Source organism: Etheostoma cragini, chromosome 23 (genome assembly GCF_013103735.1).
Source record: "Etheostoma cragini isolate CJK2018 chromosome 23, CSU_Ecrag_1.0, whole genome shotgun sequence".
Taxonomy (NCBI): Eukaryota; Metazoa; Chordata; class Actinopteri; order Perciformes; family Percidae; genus Etheostoma; species Etheostoma cragini.
The window spans coordinates 4,398,687-4,410,905 of NC_048429.1; the positions used below are offsets into that span (position 1 = coordinate 4,398,687).

The window sequence follows — 12,219 nt, forward strand, 5'->3', positions numbered from 1 at the left end:
GTATATCTGTGAAAAAAATGAAAATAGCATACACTTGGGATCCAAAACTCTATCAAATAAAAAAAAAGAAAATCCATGTTGAAGCTCAAAGATAATATGTGCTTATCTTGAGTTCACCATAGCCAGTCCAGGCTTAGCTATGCAGACTGCAACTCTAAGCCCAAATAAAGCCACACACCGTTCATAAAGATGACCACATAAAGATGACACAGAGCTGAATCAAAATCAGTAAAGTATCCCATTCATACGTACTTCTAATATGTCCCAGCCTATCAAAACTTGTGGGACTGGCTAATCATTCATGTCATTATCCTCTTCTCTGGTGGTGCCTTACCTTATGTCCGACCCCCACCCTTAAAGCAATGAAGCGCCTCACCTACGACATGTGGTTCTGCTGAGAGGCCACGTTCTGCTGCTGTTGCTGCTGCTGCATGAGGATCTGCTGCTGCTGGCGTCGCCGGGCCGTACGGAGCTTCTCAAAGCGAGCTTCCATCTCTTCCAACACTTTGGGGGTGTAGCGAACCACCAGCTTAACACTGTCCTTGGCCGCCTTCAATAGCTCCACCGCTTTCTCGTGGTGCTCTCCTTCCACGCTCTGCAGGGGGTTTAGAGACAGAGAGAGAGTATAATTTGAAATTAAGCAGATTTGAATATGTATTCTTAAAAAGAATAACTCCCATTTCCTCTGTGATATTATGTGAAACAAGCAGACTTACAGTCAGTGTTATTCAACTCTATGTTGCTGTTGGAGTATTTTGATTCTTATTCAAGACGCGCTGCACTTTGATGTCAATAGTTCCTGACTGTTGACTGACATATCAAACTGAGCATTGCTCCATTTTGTGAGAAGTTGCTAAAAAATATTTCAGTCACGGATTCATCTGTTTGGAAGCAGGCTTAAATAATAAATAGGGATAGAAAATCTTATCTGCACTCTCTCTCTCTCTCCGATCCATATTGTTGAGGCTTTGTCCCCACATTCTGTATCAGAGGTCAGACCTACCACGCCATTGACGGACAGGAGCTGATCCCCTCGCTTTAGACCGCCCTGCCTCTCAGCCACACCTCCGGGGATGATGCGGGAGATGTAGATAGGGGAGTTCTGCTCCTTGCCACCCATCACGTTGAAGCCCAGCCCTTCTTCTGTCTTGGGTAGCTCCACCACTCGTGGGTGGGAGTGACCTTCACTGGCTGCAAAGGCTGCAACCGTGGCCTGAAGGAAGAGAAGGAAGATGATCCTTCGTATTTATTATTTTACTCCTAACTATCCCCAAACCCTGAAAAGATACCTTTATGTACATATTAATTTTGATACATTATAAAGTATAACAATGTGTAACAATGGGTTGAATCGAATCAAATCTAAACTTAACCTGCACAACCTAAAACATTTTATTAGTAGAGCTAATGCAGAGAGAGTAGAGTTTAAAGTGCCCATATTTTGCTCATTTTTAGAATAATAGTTGTATTTTGAGTTTGTACTAGAGTAGGTTAAGATGGTTTCATTTTCAAAAAACGCCATATTTTTGTTGTGCTGCACATTGCTGCCGATCCTGTTTCACCCTGTGTGTTTAGGTCTCTGTTTTAGCTACAGAGTGAGACATCTCACTTCTTTACTATCTTAGTTGGGAGTCACACCAGCGCAGTAGTAGCAGTAGCTAGGTAATGGTCACATCAACTAGCCTACTGTTTTTCCAACTTTGGTCAGTAAGTCAGGATAAGCTGGGAGACTTCTTTTAAACAAGGGACACTTGTGAAATACCTGCAGAACGCGGACATGGAAGTAGTTCTTTTGGAGAATATGGTCAAGTATTGTGTGTTGTATGTTTGAACGAGGTTAGCCACCTTGTCTCGACTAGTTATGTAGAAAGCCGTGGAGATTTTGAACAGCTCACCCGGAGACTGAAGGCAGAGGACATTCAGAAACCGTATCTCACACACAAGAGCATGGATGTTTTTTTTTCAAGTTTGTATGTGTGTGGAAGCACCAGAGACACAAATTAACACCCCAAATCCCATGGTAACTTGTGAATGCAGAAGAATCTACAAGTACAATACAGAAATATACAGTAAATGAATCATGAAGACTACTAGATGCAGTTGAACGCCCCAGTAGTCCTTTCATGCTTTTGTCACAAACACTGTTCCCAAAAGTCAAGGATGACCTTCACCGTTCAAATACACTTATCATCTTTGGAAAAGCTACAGGAAATCCTAAAAACAAAAAAAACGTTTTCTTTTTCATTTGAGACAACAGGTAGCAGGGATTCATAGTTGTATTTTTGAGAAGGGCTACTAACACTAACTACACTAACCAAAGCTACACATCAACACAACAGCAGTTGTCTTGTTGTTTGAGCAAAACAGCAAGTCTTGCAGCAGTACAGCTTCTAGTCTTCAACGTTACATTCACAATGAATGCAAAGGTTGAAACCCATTTTAAAAGTAGTACAAAATAATTGTGAAGCTGGGTATACAGTATAATGTGAACCTCTGCTGCACCTTATCATTTCATTGAGGATGACTAACAAAGCATTAGGATTTAGTCTGTGCTAGGGGAATTAGACTCCACATGAGAAGTTCTCTGGCTTTCTAAGCACATTAGATTAACACAACCAAGTTCACACTGGAGGAGCCGCCAGACACCTTTCACCCTCTGTAACTTCACCAGCTGGTTGATGTCGCTGCCTGGCTTTGAGGTTTCTTTGAAACACAAGCTCCTTGCTCCTCATACGCTCAGAACAAAGCACCCAGGAGCTTGTTAGCCGAGGCTGGGAAAGCTAATGGCAGACGAACAGCGAAAGAGACACCCCGTGCCCACTGATCCATAGATGCATTGCCACAGGTGCCTAGCTGTCAAGTTGGTATCATCTATGACATATAAGGTAGAGCAAGAAAAGGGAGGATTAAAAAAAGGTGGGGGTGAGGAGTTTCTGTCAGAAGCTTTGGCAGATGTGTATCTAAATTCCCCAGCAGCGGGCAAGTATCTTGGCACTTTGAGGCCTTTGAGGCGTCATCCAGGCAGCGTCCCCGTCTCTGCTCTCACTTCCATATTCATAAGCATCTTCATATCCACATTTCTTTCTGCTGAAACTGTTTTGCTCATTTCTTTCTCCTCTCCTGCTGCCTACTTTAATCTGGTTGTTGCATCTGCCAATTTACCCTCTCCCTCCCTTTTCTCTTTATGTCTTTCTTCCTCTGCTCCCCTTCCCTCCATGTCCCATTGTGAAGCTAAATCCATACCGTCGCCTCCCAGGCCTCAGAGCACATCGACCTTCACAACTTTATCTGGATTTCTGCAAACAAAAAAACAATTTGGCCGATGGCCGGCGCCTCTCAAACACAAGACGAATTTCAAATTAAAAGCGTGCTAGAGGATACCTTTTTGGTAACAGCGACTCAGTGTACGACTTATATACATCCAAAGCCATTTGATCATCAGCTCCCATTATTTTCTCTGGAGCCCTGGTAGTCCCTGTCTCTATTAAGATCAGTAATAAGAGCCGTGAGCCAATAATTAGAGGCTGAACTGATTTAATTAATGAAGCAATCATAGAGTGTCAAGTTGTTCAGGTGAAACACAAAACCCAACAGTCAGGAGATTCACCATCCCACTAACTAAAGTAGGGTACTTTGGTCATTATCGGACTTCATTTTCAATACCATTGCCGCAGTAAGCATCTTTGTTTTGCAAGTTTTGTTTTTCAGACTATCTGTGTGATACTGATTAAATGGAATTTCCACTTAAGCCTGGCTTAGTACTATCTAAAAATACTTTTTAAAACATCCAGTGCTTTCAGTTGAGAGTGTGCCCACAGGTACGTTGGCTCAGGCCATTAGCTGTCTGTTAATTGCCCAGTGGATATGCAATTTAAATATAGAGTTAGGAGCAGTTTTGGCCAAAAAGGGTTAAGTAGGAAGGAGTTTAAAAGCTGCTTCAATCATGTCTTTATGGTTGCATTAGGCTCATGACAAAGAGTGACAACAGCTTTAGAGCTGCCCCTCCTTCCAGCCTTTATGCTACTCCAAGGTAATTACTTCCTGACTATTTTGCTCACATGGCGCTATTTTGAATGCTACCAAGCACTCACCTGCCGTTAGCATTCCATTGACTGCCATTAATTTTGGCGCCCCTTTGACAGTGAATAACTTTAGATCTGAAGCGTTTAAAAACTTTATTTGTCCATTGTTTATTTCTAAAGAAACACAAAAGGCTCCATTATTGTTTTTGGTAAAAAAAAAAAGGCTATCGATCGTGTCATGACCAAGTGACTTGCTGTCGCATTGTCGACAAATCACCATGTTGTCAGGAGAAGCTCGCAGACAGTTTTGACTTACATTAGCTCTTTAGGTTTGATTACTAACGTTAACTAGCATTTTAGTTAGCACTAATTAGCCTGTGCCTATGTTATCTCCTTACATGTACCTACACTTTCCGTCTCTGCAAGAGATTTCTCTTGGCACAGCTACCAGAAGACTTACAACTTTCAGACAGGTTGCTCACGTCACATCTACGTTGGCAAGCTCAGTTGGAGGCTGTACAGTAACGTTCAACACTCACCGGAAAAGTGCTTCTATTAGACTTCACTGGTCTCTGTCCAGAGCAACGGGATCTGTTGGTCCATTTCTTTAACTGTCTATGCACGTAACCCACAGTCATGTGATGACAGCTACCAATCTTCTCATCTAACTCTCGGCAAGAATGCTAATACGTATGTTCATCAATATGTTGATCTATTACATAAAACAGCAGTTTAACTGCAATTCACCAGACTCTGCACCATTGTGCTCGAGGCAGAGTGTTGGTTGGAAGAGGCAACAAAAACACTCCTCATTTGAAGTCTCGTACAATCCCTCTGCACCCATCCTCTCTTTCTGTTCACATCCTCCACACACCCACTCAACCAGTACTGTGATGTATTGAAAAGGAGTGGACCCAGCTGGACATTGAACAACTGAAGGACAAAGAGGCGCTCTCATCACTCTCCACCCTGCATCTCATCATCCTCATCCTGCACATGAAATCAGACAAGCCTGCCCACTTTGCTTTCTTTCAAAGGTCTGTGTCTGTTGCAGGCAAGGTGCTGATGACAAGTCCTGCTCAAACCACCTCTTTTGTACACAAACATTTGCTTATTCCAATCACACTGCACCAGGAAATATCTCAGTCCGGATTTTGTTCTTTACCTGTGACACAACAAGAGTGGTAAAAGCAAAGATATTGAAAAAAACGGATTTGCTTTCTCAATCTTACATGAGCTTAAATCAATAAAGAGACATGAGCTGTCATCTTAAAAATCTCATGTGAGCAATTGAAGCGTGATAAAACTATCAAAGCCTGCAAAGTGAATATAGAAATAGGTTATCTTTGTTTGATTTAAATTTACACAATAAAACATCTCCTCAAACAAAAAATTGAAGACATCAATCTGATGCAGCGAGCTTGTCAGTTGCGATAACAGCAAAAACAAATATATGCTTTTATCATTATATTGTTTTACAGAGTTTAATCCCGGTTGTGTAACAGGATATAAAGTGGCATCAGTGTTGCTTGTCTAATGGGAGTAAAGCAGAATAAAGATGGATATCTAGTGGCTGTTTATCTGATGATTCATGGTGAACATTATGTGGAATTAAAGAAAGATTTACAGCTCAAATCTAAGACAGTTAGTAGCTTAAAATTGTTGAAACAAGGATGACGAGCTGGACGTTCTGGTGGATTCACACCGAATGAAAAAGATTTCCATTCTCATATTGTAAACACATTTTGATATATGCTGTCAGTCTGTCAGTTTGTATTGACCGTGTGAGTTGTGTTAATATACCCAAAGCATGCTAACTTCTGTCAAAAAATCTATAAACATCCTGCAATGTGTGTAGCCTAAATAAAACAGTCAATTTGGTTGGCTGAATTTCCATTTTCATTTGTCTTGCAATATATATACATTTTTACCAGTCCATCTCCTCTCTTTGCCAGATTCTGTAGTGTGCATCCGCCTAGCTTTCCACTGTTATTCTGCTTGTCTGTTCTGCCTGATCGACTGGCGCAGTCACGGTTCGATGATTCTGGGTAAACTTGGACTTTTATTTTACCTGCCTGTCTGTGACTTGTGCTTTTGGCTTTAATCGAGCCTATTTTCTGAGAAGATAACAATAGAGTTTTAATCTCGCCAAGAAGTAGGGTCTACCAATAACTCCTGATACAGTGTTCGCTCGGACCACATGACATACGTTCATTCTGTTAAATCTACTGGAACTTTTAAATATCTGAAAGAGTCCAGTATTATTCAACTGTAATCTTTTCATTATTGGATTCATTCTGCCAATGGGTCATGCCAGTTTTACACTCAGCATCTCCATTTTGAGGATAAGGGAAATGCAGACTCTGGCAAAACTACCTCAAACAGTGCAAGCCTCCTAAAGCTTTCCAAGTAAACTTTGACTCACTCATAAACTCAGAGTCCAATCAAAAACAACAATGCTGGATTAGCTGTAACTGCAATGGGATTGCAGTACTTATGGGGAAATGTAGAGCGTAGAGAAGAATAAGATAAAAGGTACGTTTAAGTTATTGTCAAATCAAGAAAACTAAGTGCAATGTTATTCTTTGCAGTTAGCTAGTTAGTTTCTTTTATGAAGCGCAATACTATAGATCATACATTTTCCTCAAGGGGCTTGACAGTCTGTAAAGTTACGGTGCACTACTAATTGCTAAGCCAGGGGACTCGTTTATTTTCCGTCTGACAAGTGTTATGTGCATTTCTACAAAACTTTGAAGACTGGCCGTTGTTGCTTAATAACACGCACACTCTTAATGAGGTCCATTGACAAGTAGAACATACTTTGCTCATTTTAATCTGCTTTGGCCACAAGAAAAGATCAGGTTCAGGTTACCTTATTTGTACCCGTGGGTAAACTAGGCTTACAGTCTAAGAGGCAGGACATCCTTGAAACTTTGTAGACCACCACATAACAAGCAACACACCAAACATTAAAACATGTAATAGAGACAGTACAACAGAGATAAAAAGAATAGAAAACAGTACATGACCAAAGTGCTTGTGCATTTTTTGCAAGAAGGAAGATACTGGAATTGCCTATTCAAAGGGTGTAGGTTATGTCCTAAGATGGCCATAGCTATCCGCAGTAGTTGTTTAGCAAACAGGGATGCGGGGTGCAGCTGGGACGCCCCAATCAGCTTGCTTGACCATTTTACAATTTGATTTAGGCCATTGTTGTGCTTAACTGAAAAAAAACCACATGATGGTAAGGAGAATGATATGATGGATTCAATAAAAGCATGATAAAGTAATGCCATCATGGTCTAGCCTCATTCAGATCTCCAAAGCAGCTCTTACCTTAGCTGTGGCCCTTGCTTGGTACTCTGGACAGCCATTCACTGTGATGGTTTCATGCATGTACTGGTACACCTGAAAGTAATGAAGACAAAGGATATGTGGTCAATATACTGTAACACAAAACCCTTTTCTAGCAAACCAGTCTGTACTGCAGCTTAAAGTCACATCCCTCCAATGCTGAAACTAAATACAATGACAGGAGGATGGAGATACTGTACAATAATTGAGATTTATTATGTGTTATTATACTGTATGTATGAAATGTTATGGCTCAGAAATTAATTGTAATTATCTGTTACCATTCACTACATGATGTCTCTCGAAGCATGGCAGCTGACCTGGAAGCGAACACGCCTGCTGGCTTTGACGTGCCACTGTGCAACATTACAAAGGCCTTGCTTCTCTGAATCTTTAAAGGATGTGTTACATATAGGATACAAAGCCCGACATACTCGTATGTAAAGATCTTAAAGAGATGTGAACAAAATATCCCTGAGCTTCTGTTGTCTTGTTTGCTCATGAACTTCAAAGACCAAATGAGTGTGCAACTCTAAAATTCAGAGTGCAACACATTTTTGTAGATTTATAGCGCTGATGTATTGGGCGGAAAGGAGGCGGCAGTCATCCACACACACACACACACACACACACACACACACACACACACACACACACACACACACACACACACACACACACACACGCACACACAGCTCCCAAATGATATACTTTCCTGAGGTCTTCTTCCACCTTTGCACTTTTTGAGGCTGAGCACAGCTTTCTAGATGCCATGAAAGGCTTTTCTTGCCTTTATCTGCCTGCGGAGTGGCTTCTTACTTCCCTCAGCTTTCTCTTTTTAAACACTACTGAAACTGTTTACTTTATTACACCTGATTATTCTACCTGCATTTTTACCTACAGTGGCCCTTTTCAAACAGCAGTGTTACAGATAGAGCTGAATTGCTCATGTGATATTTCCTTTGGGGAAATAATTTGGTTCTTTAGCTGCTAAATGCTATGTTCACAAGGTGGTGAAAAAAATAATTATACTGAGAACAGCCGCCTGCTGTGTCTGGAAACAACACTGATGAGAGCTGTAAGACTGAACAACCCAAACAGTGAACAAACAATGAGCTGATAGATAGATTGTTAGATAGAGGTAAGGGGAACGGCAGAAGCAGGTGAAAATCTTTTCTTCCTCTAAAAATATTTAGTAATGCAGCTTTAAAATTTCTTTTTGCATCCTTTTTGCATATTTAGTTACATTTTCTGTATAAGAAATCATAATTAACTGAGGAATATGTCAATAGTATTACAGAAATCTAAAGGACACAAAGCAAGGTGCCCATTTAATATCTCTATATGCAGTGACCCAAACGCAGTGTCCTGAATGACAGAGCCATGACATGGAACAAGCTGTGTGCGTTTGAATGTCAGTCTGCTCTTGTTGTAGCTTTTCTCTAAAGAGGCCTGTTGTCCTGCGGGCATATTTTCAATTCCCTTTCTGCCTTTTCTTTGGCCAGACGTCTTCACTGCCCCTCCCTGACACCATCAGTCCACCCTCTCCTACATGTTTCCTTCTTGGACAGTGAAACACACACACACACACACACACACACACACACACACACACACACACACACACAGACAGACACACACACACACACACACTCTTTCTGATAGGATACTTGCAGCACTGGCACCTATGGGGATGCTAGAAAGCCAGAGACCAGAGAGAGATGCCTACAGGGCAAACTAACATGACAACGCTGCTTGTACCCATACAGTCCTGCTTCCTCTACTGAGTCACAAAGAGGCAGGAGAGGGATTTTAGCCTGGTGGTTGAAAAAAGAATGAAAACCAGCACAGGGCTTAACAATACACTTTCCCTCTCTGAGGTGCTATCCTTAAAGGTAAAGGTACTTTATTGTCACAGACGCATCCACGTAGTGATATTCATTCTCTGCATTTAGATTAGATTAGATTAGATTATACTTTATTCATCCCACGACGGGGAAATTTTGTCGTAACAGTAGCAGCATTTTTCATTAACAGCAAAAAAAACAATAACACACAAACAAGTAAGCACGAAAGAAATACAAGGCAAGAAATACAGGCAATAAATAGACAGTGAAAAATATGGTAGACTGAGTAACCCAGTTAGTTAACCCATCCCTCAAGGGAGCAGTGGGCAGCCATTTACAGCACCCAAGGACCAACTCCAGATCTGAGCTAGAACCCTCACAGAAAGGCCCAGGACGACCTGGATTCAACCCCAAACCAGGGACCTTTTTGCTGTGAAGCCAAAAAGGTCCCTGGTGCCAACCATTAATCCACTATGCTGCTCCTCCTCACCATGACACAGAGGGGAAAATAACGAACCTGCACAGACTGACTTAATGTACCTTTTGTCCTTTAACTTAATTTGGTGTGGGAGGCTGAGGCATCGGGGATGGAATCAACACAAATCCTTTCGCTTTCGTAAAAAGCCCAGTCAATTATGTTGATTGAAATTCTCTGCCGAAGTGCAAAATCAGTTGCGATGTTAAATGCTGATGAAAGATGTTACGGTTCAAGTCTGCTTTTTGCAATTCCTGTATTGTCGGGTGGGACCCCATAACCCAATGTACTGCAAATTCCCACTCTCCATCATTTCCAGCTGGTTAGCTTGTCCATTCATTTCGTCTTGTGTCCTTCTTTTCCTATTAACAAGGTTGATTGACCCTGACAACTCAATCAGGATGACGCGGTGAGACTAAAGCACAGACCCACGATTCTCTCCCTTGCATCCCCCCACCCCCCATCAGTGATGAACATGGTGCGGAAAGACAAGCAGATCATCAAACTATATCTCTTTGTCACTTATTCCAACACTGCTGAACAGGCTCTTTTCCCTGCTATCCATTCTTCATATTGACAGCCGGTCTGTCATCCTCAACAAGGCTGATTCATGTTCGATAAATTCTATTGACTAAGACTTAGGTTTTGGAGGTACACTTACAGTGGGGATTTTTTACTATATAGATTAGTATTAGTATGTCCATCTTATCGGACTCTGTGTCGGCCCACCAGACTGTGTAATGAGCTCCATTACATATGTGTGTGGAGAAAGGAATCATATCACTGATTATCAAAGGCCCGGCTCTTGTTTGAAAGGTCATCTGAAATATTGAAATGTCCCTGAGGTGGACTGTTCCCAGTTCCATCTCCGTGTGCGTGATCCAAATGAACATGGGGAGGGTCGGACTTTCAGTTCCACCTGTGTTTTATGGCTCTTTCACTTTAAGCAAAGTTAAAACTGATGGATAACATACAGGAAAGAGAAGCGAGTGCAGTCAAAATAAATGAGAATATGATTATATAGCAAGGAGTGAAAAAAAGTGAAGCTTTACAGTGGAAGAAAACTGTTCCCATTAAAGGACTGTACCAATTTGCTTTTTGTATGCCTTTATATAAAGCAAATAGTATTTTCTAAGGCAGATGGATGCATATTTTTCTCTTTGTGGGTCATTAGTGTCATTATGTTATAAAAGTCCGAGACCTCAAAATTGCTTGAGATTGGTATTCTATTACAATGAGCATATTTTATCAAAGTTATTTTATTATTTTGTGGTCATTTGTGTGGCTGAAAATGCTCATTATCATTTGTTGTATTCATGTGGTGTCAAAATAATCAGAAGAATGAGTTTCTGGCTAGGGAGAGTCACATTACCACCCCTCAAGTCAGATAAACAACTTTAAAAGTCTGTGAAAAAACATAATATTACGCAAAAACATGACCATGACCATGGCCATGATCAAATGTCGGGTTAATGGTAAGAAACTCTTTTATTAATTCAATTAATTGCATATCTATTTCTTTTTAAATTTGTAATATGGTATTGCTGTCTACACTGACTAATCTAGGTTATTTAGTAAAGGTATTTATAAGCATATCAGTATAATAAGCAGTCAGGTAAAGCAATATTTTTGTGGTTTTAGGTAATGTATTGGTGCAGTGACCAAATCACTAATACAAAGCTTCAAACTATGTCAACATACTTGGTTAGAAAAATGAATATTACTGCAGAATACTGGAAACAGCTGTCAAAATGCTGAGCAATAAAATTGCCTCTTCTTTGTAGTGTTCATGTTGTTTTGACCTTACGACGTTAAGATCATGAACCAAAGTCTGAAAAACAACTTCACAACTCGCAAAATTTGACCATTAGAGACATACAGTATGAACGCAGCGTTATTTCCAGGGTAGTGCCCTGCCTGGTGAGAAGCTTCAAGGAGATCTAAACTTTAAATCTAAATGACAAACAATACGCAACAGTTGAAGTATTAATCATCATAATGTGGATCTGTGGATCATCTGGTATAATTATATCCTGTGAATGTGAATGGCTTCTCTAATTGTATCTGGTACAAACTGCACATCAGAGGACACAGCTGTTGAGAACTGTGATATTACACCACAACAACTCCTTAAATGCTCTGTGTAGTACCAATAATAATATACAGTATGCTGTGGCCTGCACTTACAACCCGCCCTCCAGCTGGCTCAGCACCACAGAGAGAAGCCGTCAGCCTCTCTGCAGCCCAGTCATCCCAGAGCGTCTCTGATTATTTCCCTGATGACTGTGTTTAGCCAGCTCTTTGTGGGTGACGTGGTCTGCAGCTTCGCCTCTTGGAAAAGGGCATTTGCTGATGCTGCCGAGGCCCCCTTCAGAGGTTTTTGAGAATCATTATCATTGAAATCCAGCGACTGGCACAGTGATTACTCAGCCGGTTGCCAGACATGCAGTTGGTGTCGGGGTGCGCCAGGCCTCCCCTGAGAGGGCCAGAGCAGAGCTGGGACCTGTGATTGGAAAAGACT

At 41.2% G+C, this 12,219-nt stretch overlaps 1 protein-coding gene across 2 annotated transcripts in view; it reads right to left on the minus strand.

The window, feature by feature from the left end:
• Positions 1–12,219, minus strand: part of lin7a (lin-7 homolog A (C. elegans)) — a 31,433-nt gene that overhangs the window by 4,423 nt on the left and 14,791 nt on the right. The window contains exons 3-5 of one of the 2 annotated variants that reach the window (XM_034863597.1): positions 7,359–7,430; positions 1,004–1,213; positions 381–595 (exon numbers count right to left, since the gene is read on the minus strand). In XM_034863597.1, coding sequence (XP_034719488.1) covers positions 381–595; positions 1,004–1,213; positions 7,359–7,430 — 497 coding nt within the window. Of the gene's footprint in view, positions 1–376; positions 596–1,003; positions 1,214–7,358; positions 7,431–12,219 lie in introns of both variants that reach the window. The other variant, XM_034863598.1, reaches the window with a different exon arrangement.